The sequence below is a fragment of the Atta colombica genome, unplaced genomic scaffold, assembly GCF_001594045.1.
Source record: "Atta colombica isolate Treedump-2 unplaced genomic scaffold, Acol1.0 scaffold1, whole genome shotgun sequence".
NCBI lineage: Eukaryota > Metazoa > Arthropoda > Insecta > Hymenoptera > Formicidae > Atta > Atta colombica.
In genome coordinates this window covers 2,042,288-2,054,806 of record NW_017259183.1, presented here as the reverse complement: position 1 = coordinate 2,054,806, position 12,519 = coordinate 2,042,288, and the positions used below count along the sequence as shown (strand labels likewise).

The 12,519-nt window shown below is 30.5% G+C and overlaps 2 protein-coding genes across 2 annotated transcripts; one reads left to right on the top strand and one right to left on the bottom strand.

Moving 5' to 3' along the window:
* Positions 1-3,027: 3,027 nt before the first annotated feature.
* Positions 3,028-5,395, bottom strand: LOC108693803 (uncharacterized protein C19orf47). The gene is made up of 3 exons (XM_018202955.1): positions 4,995-5,395; positions 3,671-4,738; positions 3,028-3,592 (listed from the first exon to the last, which is right to left on the bottom strand). The coding sequence occupies exons 1-3, from the start codon at positions 5,011-5,013 to the stop codon at positions 3,459-3,461; spliced, it is 1,221 nt and encodes a 406-aa protein (XP_018058444.1). The 5' UTR covers positions 5,014-5,395; the 3' UTR covers positions 3,028-3,458.
* A 2,359-nt stretch (positions 5,396-7,754) lies between these two features.
* On the top strand, positions 7,755-9,999 carry LOC108686356 (jerky protein homolog-like). The gene is made up of 4 exons (XM_018191659.1): positions 7,755-8,046; positions 8,124-9,292; positions 9,373-9,789; positions 9,853-9,999. The coding sequence occupies exons 2-4, from the start codon at positions 8,138-8,140 to the stop codon at positions 9,997-9,999; spliced, it is 1,719 nt and encodes a 572-aa protein (XP_018047148.1). The 5' UTR covers positions 7,755-8,046; positions 8,124-8,137.
* Positions 10,000-12,519: the final 2,520 nt, after the last annotated feature.

The window sequence follows — 12,519 nt, the reverse complement described above, 5'->3', positions numbered from 1 at the left end:
ATATATATATATATGTGTGTGTATGATATATTTGTATTATGTCTATTTAATAAAACGTAAGACTTCAATGAAGGTCGAATTTTACGAATGTCTCGACTGAGAAAATGTTAATCTGTTCAGACTGATCAAACATGAACGATCACGAACAAGTGCTTTTCTCTTTTTTACTATAAATTTCCGTTCTATTGGGATAAAGTATCATGGTTTATGACAAGATTTAATAACACAATATATTGCTGAATTGCGTTGGATTTGTTTTTGGATAATTATGCGTTTATTAAAGTGGATTAATGTTTCCTTTCAAAAAGATCCCGTTGTGGTATTAGGGAATCATATCCGTGTCTTCTACTTAACAAACACTTTACCATTAATAATAGGTAACAATAAGTTCTTTAGCACTTCACTGAATGCTTTTCCTTTGATAAATATATCGACAAGAAAGACAGAAGGTATTCGTCGATATTCATTTGGTGAAACGATACTCGTTTGTACTGACAATATCAGTCGCACTCAAGTTCGTTCGTAATTCTTCATTCGTGCTTGTTCGCGTTCGCTTCTGCTCGATTTAGGCTACTTGGAACAGTACCAAAAGTTGGAACAGACTGATAAAGTATTTATTAATGAGTCCAATCTTGAGAAAATTTTTGATTATCAAGCGAATCCGATAGATCTGATAATAATATTCCATTTTTATTTATAAAATTGCACTTCTATTGGTATCATCCGCGTTCCGTCATTCATACAACATCGACTAATAATCAATAGAAAAAGATGCTATTTGTATATGTTTATTTACACAGCATTTAATAATGAATGAATAATTGTGATAATAAATAAATAAATATATATATATATATATAAATAAAATTATTTAATTCTAATCATATCAACTAATCGATAGGGTTTTTAGAGCCTTATTCTCAGGCCTATTAGACTCATTTGACGATCATTAAAATTCACTTAGGGCTGACTGCTGCTGAATAAACTTTTTATATTGACAAGAGAGAGACACATCATTATTTATTCTATACATATCATGCATTATTATAAGAAATTATATATCCACCAATAAGATGTTATTAAAAGACAAGTTTGAAGCCAAGTGAATGAGCGCGAATGAATACAAATGGACTACGAATTTGATTCGATGAGTGCGATAATCATGAGTACGAACTACGAATGAGTCCAAATGTACACGAGACGTTAGATAGTTTAGCAAAAGAATAGATAAAGAACTTAAGATTTCCCATTTCTTTTTTTTTCTTTTCACATGTATTTAAATAGAAAAAAAATGAATGATAAATTTCAAAAATAAAGATTATTTGATGTAAAAGCATTCGTCTCATTAATATTCATTTCTACCAATATAAAACCAATGTAATATTCATTTTTACTAAGATTAACTAATCTCAGTTTAATTTATTTTTTACTTTTTTCCAATTAAAGAAAGATAAGAAGTAAATTAAACAGAGATTTAAAAAGTTATTCTATATACATATATTGATAAAAATAAACATACTTTTAAAAAAAGAAATATATTTTCGCGTGTATTTATTGGGGCTTTCTTGACAATTTTTTATGGAAATGAATATGCAATTATAAAAATGTACTAATCATTAATGCGTGTGTATGCATGCATGCGTGCGTGCGTGCGTGCGTGCGTGCGTGTGTGTGTGTGTTACATTTTTTATAATAAAGATTATAAAGAGATTATTGCTTCCATATAGATATTTACTGAAAAGTACACTAATTCTCTCCTTAGATCTTAAAATTTTAATAGTAATGAAAAACCCAAACATTTGCTGATGAATATCTTTTTGTTGATATATCAAACAAACGTTTTTGTTAATATTTCGTGAGTTCTCTCTTTCTAACTTTGTTCAGATTTATCAGAAATCTTATAAAAATAAATTTTTCAATATTCACTTACGAAATATAAAATAGCAACAAATTAATATTATATGGCAATGGTTCAGTTATACAAAACACTTATATAATTACATCAATTTGTTATTATCACAAGTCATACTTATCAATATTTAAAATATCGATAAACGTTGATAATAGAATATTTATAGGACACTTTTGGCTTATTCTTTTTTTTCATATCAATATTTATGTATTATAAAACAAATAAATGTTTATTATGCAGGAAGAGCAAAAGGTGTTGAATTGAGTTATAGGAAATACAGTTAAAAATATAACAAGTCGTTTCTCAAAATGTAGCAAATCTAATTGCCGTCCATACATGTACTTGTATATATCGTTATCTCGGAGTATTATCAAAACATAGAAAGCAATATAGTATAGGAAAAATACTCCATAAAACTTTCTTTTTTTTTCCTTAAAGTCAAAAAGGCTACACATAAATCCAAGTTTAAAATACAGTTGTATCTTATAGGACATAATTCTAGTTATTTCATTTTTATACAAAATCGAATCGTCTTTTAAAATGTCTTAAATAAAAAAAAAAAGAAAAAAGTAGAAATTTGAATAATCTTTTAGAAATTTCTAAATAAAAAAATACATTGCACTGCATATTATAGTATACAATTTGCGTTCTTTATGACCGAGCAATTCATGGCGTCACTAAATTATAAATCTAATCGTAAGTCTCTTATTATATTTACATTCTATAAGTCATTTACCATAACCTTGCAATAGCCTTGCAAGCCACTCTGGGTGCTTTTCAATTGCTTAACACATTTTAATACTAACATACACTGTTAGAAATGTAACCACGAGCTTCCTTTACATGTAAATGAAGCTTGGTTATGAACGAAAAAGTAATGAATGATTTAACTGAAAATTAAGTTACAGTAATTATTTAAATGTAATGAACGTGTACATTAAATTTTCATGAAAAATACATTAAATTTAATGTAATGTCATGAAATTAAATTCAAATTATATAAATTTCATTAAATTTTAATTTAAGAACATTTCTAACAGTGTACACAGTAATGCACGAAATGTACAAATCGATTAGAACAGAATGTGTACGCTGTGTAATTTCAGTTGGTTTCAGATAGAATTAGATTAAATTTATCTTTTATTTAAATTTGTCTTCATTGAATGAAAAAAAGCAAAAATGCCAATCACTCCAACCTTATTTATAACTGCGATTAATAATATGTAATGGTTACTAGAAAACACAAGCTTACACAACTGGCTAGTAGCCTTCTGGCTGAGTATGGATGTTGTATTGACGATTACATCAATTACTTGAATGAAACGTAACTTGTGTCATCGTGTGCATGAAAGTGTCTAGTGATTTTACAATTGGAAAACACCCTTTGGATATACCCATTCGTAATAAAAAAAAAGTCCAATCAATCACTTGATTAGCATTAATCAATATTAATGCAGTTGATTCGGAAAACTCTAACTTTATACAAATAACAGTTCGATTGCAAACCATTGCTTGTTCACGATTGATAGGGAGGATCAAGCCAAACTTAAATACCCAAGCGACTGAAAACATCTGCCCTTTTGACATGTGTCACTGTTGCCACTTTACTGAATGTCACTTGTTTGGCAGTGGTTGTGCCCAAGCGTGCTTTGGCTGGTATTGAGACAAGACGTTCTGAAGCTGCAATAATAAAATCAAGAAAAATCATTCCCTTTTACACAATTATCTACTGATAAAATTTATATAACATATACAAACCTAACTTGCCAGATGTGACTGTAGATATTTTTTTTGAAATACCTTCAATATTTGATTTAACATTAGGTACTTCCTTTTTCAGTTTTAGTATACGACTTGTATTATTCAAAGTAATCTTCTTATTAACTTCGTGATCGGCATGCATAGTGCCGGTAATTTTAGGCATGACTCTCTTTGTCGTTATAATTGACGTGCGTACGCTAGGTGATGTTCGATTTTTCAGTATGCCTAGCGTATTGGTAATACTTGATCCATTTTTAAGTATTCCTGCAGTAGTTGTCTGATCCTTCTTATCATCTATGTCACCAAGACGCTTAAAAACACTAGTAGATCTTTTAAATACTTCTTTACTAACTCCAGTAATATTGAAAGTAGGCGTCGTGTCAACTAAATTAGTTGTGCTTGTGACCGAGCTATCGCCTAATCTATCAAATACTGTTCGTTTTTGTTCAACAGGTTTTTTAAGTATCTGAGTTCTTACTATTGCCTTCGGTGTTGCAACAGTGTATTCAATATTATCTTCACTGCCATTTGTCGTTTTTACTTTCTTTTCTGAAATATTCCAGTTATCTTCATCATTGTCTTCATCATTGTCTTCTTCCGATGCCAATTTTCTTTTGACAGATATCGGCTTTTGATTAACAGCATTAGTGGTAACTGGAGCAGAAATTGGCTTCCTTATAGTCAAAATCTTTTTTGTTGCAGATAAAGATTTAACTATCTTCTTTGTAGAGTCTGTTTTAGATGTTGCTAAAACCATAGTCTTATTTCCAATTTCCTTGCTTCCTTTTTTCATAATAGGTTTTGATACAGAAACCTTTGGAGTTGGAAGTATGTCTTCTGAATCAACTAAAAATCTCTCGCAGGTTGTTTCTTCTACTACTTTCTTGGCATATCTCAAAATAGCAATCATATCGCCCATTAATGTGATACCCATTTCTTTGAGACTAGGTTTATCCAAGTCTGGCAACATATCTGGTTTGATGCGATTGTTTGAGAACACAACTGCATGCTTAGTGGCCACATCTTGAGAAAATCCAGCCCCTTTGAAAAACTTTACCCAATAAGCTATAAAAAAATTGATATACAATTATATGTTAAAGAAGTAAAAGGAAAAGTAAAACCTGTAAAAGTTACTTTAAGTTCTCAAATTTACAAACATCATACATGTAACTTTTAAATTACAAGATCATTTAGTACGAATAAAAGATGACATAATTTATTATTTATGCGTTTTTCAATCGTTATAAATTAATAATTTGAAAATTAATAATTTTAAAATTGCAAATTTGAAAGATCGTTATAAAATAAATTCACAACTCACCTGACAAGGATGCAGCCATTTTAACAATTGAAGTATAAGATAAATTTTGTCTTGTACTTTTCGCAATAATTGATTAAGTCGAGAAACCGGACTTTTTTTCTTCAAGAATATATCTCTGCCCACTTTTTGTGCATTTTGCAAAGAGCCGCCACAATTAAGATTCAAGTTACAATCATCCGAAATTATAATCAGATCAAAAGAACAGATGCATGAAAGATTCTACGAATTAACGATCTCTAATTATGCCAATTCTAAACCGGCTCTTTCTGGCTCTATTTTATACAATGTCGAGAGAAATTATTAATAAACACAAGAATTTCTCTGGGGCTCCACTATGCCTATATATGTATACACCGATTACACGGTTGTGTACATATGTACCAAATACGAATTCAAGCACACACACACACACACACACACACACACACACACACACACACACACACAAGTATATAAACGAAAGCATATATCAAGCGATATACAAGATAAGAACAGAGAAGGATATTCAGAATCCTTGATCGCAAAACATGATAGAATAGGGAGTAATGAAGTAACCAATCACCTCCCGACGATGCAATAGATAACTAAAGGCTTAAACACAATAGCACAGGCAATGAGGCTTAAACACAATAGACACAGGCAATGAATAACGAGCCGTCCAATCAGAGCTCTGGTGTGTAAATTCGATATTATATCTCAGAGCTCTGATTGGACAGCTTATTATTCTCTGTTTCGTGTGTCTTTTTCCATTGTGTTTAAGCCTTTATGTGGGCTTCTGCCCACTGGACGCGGAAATGTTTGTCGCACAGCAAAATGAGACGCAGCACAGACTTTTACATAACGCATAATGCATAAGCGAAACAACTAATCAAAACCTCCTCTTTCTTTCCATTCCATAGAAAAGAAGAATTAGTTGATTCTCGTATGCATTATGCGTTATGCAAGAGTCTGTGCTGCGGCCATAAACACATTATAAGTTGCAAACTTATTGACTAACACATCACATTTTGTCGCGCGACAAGAGTTTCCACGTCCAGTGTGCAAAAATCATTAGGGCTGCCGCACATAAAATTTCATAACAGAATGCACAAGATGTAAACTTAAGCTGATGAATCAATCAGGATACTGTTTTAGATTACGTAATCTAACAGAAATTGAAATAACAGTAAGAGCCATTCCACACCAACTTGCAGAGCCGCATAACCATAAGCAGGAAGCACAGATTATTTTCTTAAGCACAGATTCATTTTCTTATGATTAAACTTCTACATTAGTTGCAAGCTGATCGCAAGTTCGTTGCGACAGCCAATATGAAGCATTGATTTCAAAATGCAAGCTTCAGATTAGCTTGCAATCAGCTTGCAACTAATGTACAATACTTGCAATTACATTTTTGTTATAAAGGCAAACATAAAATATGATTGGATAATTTTCTGTATGCGTATGTTTATTCGGCTATGCAAGTTTGTGTGGAATGATCCTAAGATGGGAAACACAGACTCTTGCATGTGGATATATCCTTAAGCGGGAAGCACAGCATCTTGCATAACGCATAACAGATAAGATATAAGAAAACTAACCAATCAGAATTCTTTATTTTATGGAAAGGAAAGAAACAAAGGACTTTAATTGTACATTTTCTTATGCATTACGTGCATCTATGCTTCCCCCTTATAGCCATTATATAATAAATTAGTCAGAAGTTAGAAATTGACGACTGTAATTGATCAATTTCCATCTTCTAATTTCTGATTTATGACTAATGGCTTATTGTTAGACTGGGAAAACAGATTCATGCATAACGCATAGTGGATAAGGGAATCATCTAATCAAAATTCTCCTTTTCCATGAAATGGGAGAAAAGGAAAGATTTTGATTGGTTGATTCGTTTATACACTATGCATTAAAAAATTTTATTCACTTAATTAATTGCAATTTTTATTAATTTGCTTATCTTTTTAGCTTATGTATTGAATCCAAGCATTTTAATCAATGAATTCCATTAAAAATTAATAATTTATAATTTCCTGTTTTTCCACTTTTCCGCTCAAATTGTAGCATTGTTTCTCGGGAGCTGCTCTGAATGAATCCATCGTACTTGAAATATAGGATTCACATTTACTACGTACGACATCTAATATTCATATTATAGTGTGAATTCCTACATTTTAAGTACGCTAGGTTTATTCGGAGCGATCCCGAGTTCCCAAAGGTTTGTTCGCATTGCAAGCTCGATATTCTAACATTCTCCTACCAGAGCTCCTACTCACTTTATTAAGTGCGTTGGAATGAGTAAGAGTTATAGTAGGAACATATTACATGTTGAAGCATGCGATGCAAACAAACCTCGAGAGACAAAACAAACAATGCTTGTGTTCCATGTAGGCTGTAGTCAAAGTTTCGCTACAAACGTTTTAAATCATTTAATGGACCAATTAGAAGAAAGAATTTTATAAACTGACCAATTAAAAAACGTTTCAAAGCATTTGCAGCATCGCGTTGACCGTACCCTTTATTTTCTAATATTACGGATACAGTTTTTTGATCAGTTGCAAAATTCTTTCTTCTAATTGGTCCATTAAACGTTTCAAAGCATTTGTAGCGAGACTTTGATCATAGCTAAAAACAAGCGAAACAGAACGTAGAAAGGCGGGAAATTTAGTAAAGTTTAGTTAATTTTATCTTTCGTGTTTCCGCATTTCCGCGTTTCATGTATTCGCATCCTAATGTTTGCGAACGTTGCAGACGTTAAGTGGAACGTACCCAAGAGGTTCTAGGAGTGCTTTCCAGCAAGGAACACAGACAGAAACTGTAACACAGTGAATCGTTTTATCCTTGTTTAACGTAGGCAAACAACAAGGACATAATGATTTATTGTGTTACATTGTGTCTGCGTCCTTGCTGGAAAGCACCCTACCTCAAGGGATGTGTTCCGAGTTTCGCATGAAGTGCATGATGCATCATTTATCCTTGTTGTTCATCAAATAAAGAAGAATAAAACAATAAATCATGCGTTTCATGCGTAACTTGAAACGCATTCTATGATTAAACTGTAGGTAAAAAAATTAAAGGTTATGTCTAATATATGATTAAATAAATGTTACATATAATAATTAAGTAAATATTAAGTGATATAAGTAAAAATGAGTCAAAACAAAGTAAAAGTACGTAAAAAACTCGAATGTGTTGACTTGCAAACCAAGTTATGGGCTTTACATGAAGTGAGCCAAGGTACCCCAGTGAATGTTGTTGCCGAAAAAATTAATGTTCATAAAACAACAATAAAAAATTGGATAAAAAGTAGAGATTCTTTCCGACAATGGCAAAAAACTAGCAATGAAGAAGGAAAAGGTAAAAAAAGAATGAAAAGTCCAATTCATACTTCAATCGACAAAGCTACATGGTTATGGTTCCAAGAACGCAGTGCTACAGATTTTCCAATAAGTGGTCCAACAGTAAAAATGCAGGCAATGAAATTTTGGAAAATGTTTGGCGGTGAAAGTATTTTTAAAGCAAGCAATGGATGGCTTGATAAGTGGAAAGTACGCCACAAAATTAGAACTGATTTTACTACCGGTATGTCTTCTTTAGATAGTGAAGGTGCTGAAAAATATAAGACAATTTTTTTGGATATAATAAAAAATGAAGATTTGACACCACATCAAGTTTTCAATTGCGATGCAACGGGGTTGAATTATAAACAAATTCCAAAAAAAACATATGGTGATACTAACAATGAGTTAGCAGGATTTAAAATTAAAAAAAAACGAGTAACTATCATGATTTGCAGTAATGCAAGTGGCACATTAAAATTACCATTAGTGTTAATAGGGAAAGATGCCAAATTATGTGGTTTTAAAAGCTTAACTGTTCGGCCGGTAGTGTATAAAAGCCAAAAAAATACTTGGTTGACATCATCATTGTTTGAGGAATGGTTTAAGGAACAATTTGTGCCACAAGTACAAAGTTTTTTGAAGAACATGGAATTACCACCCAAAGCAGTATTGTTCATGGACAATCGTGATGGACATTTAGAAAATTTATGGCATGATGAAATTAGAGTTGAATTTTTTCCCCCTAATATATCGCTTTTAATACAACCTATGGATATAGGGGTTCTTCAAAATCTCAAGACTTTATATCGAACCAGTGTAATGTCTTTTTTTATCGATCAGTTCAATATTGGAACTAATCTATCAGTAGCTATGAAGAAACTTAGTATTAGAAATGTCATTTTTTGGATTACTACAGCTTGGAATAAAGTCAATAAATCTACAATATCAGAATCATGGAAAGCAGTAAGTAAAAAAATGTTTTAATTTTTCAACTAATGCATACTTCTTATTATTTATGTTTAATAACTAATGCATATTTTCAGTTATGGCCAGATATTTTACAAGTTCTTGCACCTAATGATGACATTGAAATTGTTGATGATGTTTGCTACGAATTGAGAGGTTATGAAGATCTCACTATTCATTTTCATAATTTTTTAAAAGATCAGCTTGGTACAACCGTAGAATTAATTACTGTTCAAGACTGGCTGAACTCCCAGAGAGTTATGAGTGAAGACGAATGTTTGACTGACTCACAAATAGTGCAAATAATAAAAGAAGAAGAAGAAGCAATAGAAGAAGAAAGAAAAGGAATACAGCGAAGAATAACAGCAGTACTACAGAATAAAATAAGAAGACTACAGAATAAAGATGATACAGCAGTAACAGAAGAAGAAGAAAATAAGAGAAATAAGAAAAGGAAAACAAAATCAGGAAAAGGAGAAACAGACTCAGAAGATGTAAGTTTTTTTTATAAGTAACAATAATCTAGATGGATTCATTATTCTTTTAATTATTTTCAGTTATGTGAAATGCTTGAAGATTCCATTCAAAAAGTGGAAATGTGTTTGGATACAGTGATTAGACATTGCAACGGAAATTCCCGCTACACTCAACAAAATTTAACCAATTTATATGAGATTAAAAATATTTTAAGGAATGAATCTTAAAAGCCAAAGATAAAATTAATTTTTAATTTTATATAGAATTATAGGTTTTGAAAATTCTATTTAAATTATTTATGCTTTTTAAATTATTTAGTCTATAAATAGGATAATTCAAAATGGTTGTGATATTATAATTCAAAATCAACAATTTTCTTTTTTTCGTACTAAAAAAAGTTTTAATTTCAAATTATATATTATTTATTATTATCATATTGAGTGAATATTCCTTACTGATATTCTTTGCATAATCTATAATATAATTTTATTGCATTCAAATATTTAATTTTTTTTTATACTTTTTTATATACTTTTAATAATATTTTTTATTAAATTTATAAATTATACTTGTGAACTTTTATTCACTTTAATGTAATAAATTAATAAATAATATTTCGGACATTTATTTTTATTTCTATTCCTATAATTTTTTCTTATTTATTTTTCTATTTAAGTTTTAATTCAAATTATTTTTCATCATTTGATTATTTTTCCTACTATAGTAAATGTTATTAAAATTTTTTTTGTTACGACTTCAGTAGCGTCAAAGCCCTATGTATTCAACCTCTCACGGGAATAGAGCAAAGGCCCCTATTATGAGATACCGAGTTTATTTTGAATAAATGCTAAAAGTCTATAGGCAGAATTAATTTAAAAAAATAATAGATCATTTTGAAGGGAATTTAATAATTTAAGATATCATTACATAAAAATTTAATTCAAATTCCATTTTTTTTTTTAAATTAAAGAATGTGAAAAAGGAGCAAATCATAAAGTTAAAAAAATGCTCCTAATTTGAGATGCTTCGAGAAATCGATAGTAAAACGAAAAGTATATCAGTATTGCAATTAAAAAACTTTATTTAATGTTTCTAAAATACAAACAAATACAGCGTGCGAAAAATGAGCATGAGATAGATTACATCCTCGTTTTCAAATAGTTTGAATCATGCATCACAGATATAAGCATTTGACGTTCATTCCGGTTGTCTTTTTTTATTATTGTACAATAACATTTATACTTTAGCAACGATTTTCACTAACATTAGACATTTTTTTAACATAGGACCATTAGTTACTTCATATTAGGAACTATAAGGTGATACCCTTGGTATCTCATATTATGATTTCCACACCTTATGATTTTACGATCATCAAATCTAACTTCTGTAATTAAACAATTCAACATATCCCATATTTTTCTATTACCTTACTTTATCATTACATGAAGAATTTATTGCCAAATATTTATTTATTAAATAATAAACAAGGTTTAAATGCTTTCATTTTAATGAAACTTGAAGACATCCAAATTCTAAAATCTTGTTTTACATTGATTACAGGCATGATCTAATAATGAATTATCTACTAAATAGTTTTTTCAATCCAAGAGTAACAAATTAATGATGAAACCAATAGCGTTTATTAGTTTAGCAGAAACGCTGCTATCTCATATTATGCGCTTATCTCATAATAGGCGACTTTCCTCTACTAATTACATACATGTACGACTAAAAACTCTTAAGAGAGAGTCTGGCAAAATAATATTCAAGTTTTGATTGATTCAGCTATTATGTGACAAAATTTGTATCTTTGTTTAACGTTCGGTAAATGACAAGGATGAAATGATCAGTTTGTCCCATCATGGAGGACATTTGCCAGATTCTCCCTAGAAGATTTCTGTAGATGCATTCGGTATTGCAAATCGGAAGCGTCCGTTTGCTCTTTTACCTCGAAAATTGTTGACAACTCGCATCTATCTGCTACATGTCATCTCATCTGCGTTCGGTATTAATATTTCTAGAGCCAATCGAGCTGCTCGATCCACTCCGGATTCAAAAACTGAACTCGCAAAGCGAATACAGATTTTCGCGCTTAAATTAAATTCATAATCTATATATTTATGATAATGTATCTAATTGATTCGTTAACACATATCATTCATCTCTTTTAATACTTCTATTTTACAATAGAAGAATATGTATTTGAACTATTATAATGTCTGAGTTTACAAACGCTCAAACAAATGCTATCAAATAGAAATTGATAGAGTACAACATTATGTATAATATTTAACGAGGAAGGTAAGTTTTTAATTCTTTTCTTCTTTATAAATTTGAAGTTATTTGAAAACAAAGAATTTGCTAGTTAATTTTTAAATCAAAGCTTATGTTGCGCATATAGAATGAAATAAAATCAAACTGCATTAATATTTTAAAGACTAACGAATATAAATCAAGTGATATAATTTATAAATTGCTGAAATTTATTTTGCAATGTAGTATTTTTTTTTTTAAAATACACCTTGCATATGAGTCTGCTACATTCATGTAAGGGAGCCATCCTATGTACATGGAATTGGAACGTCGGAACGGATTTCTTACTAGAAATGAGTTCACTAGCATTCCGTTCCGTAAGAAATTTCTCTACTATATCAGAACTATCAGAATCATGGCCAGAACGGTAGAGACGATACGGAATCAATAGAATGTCATGTCGATTGCGGGCTATCAATCCAGCTATTATT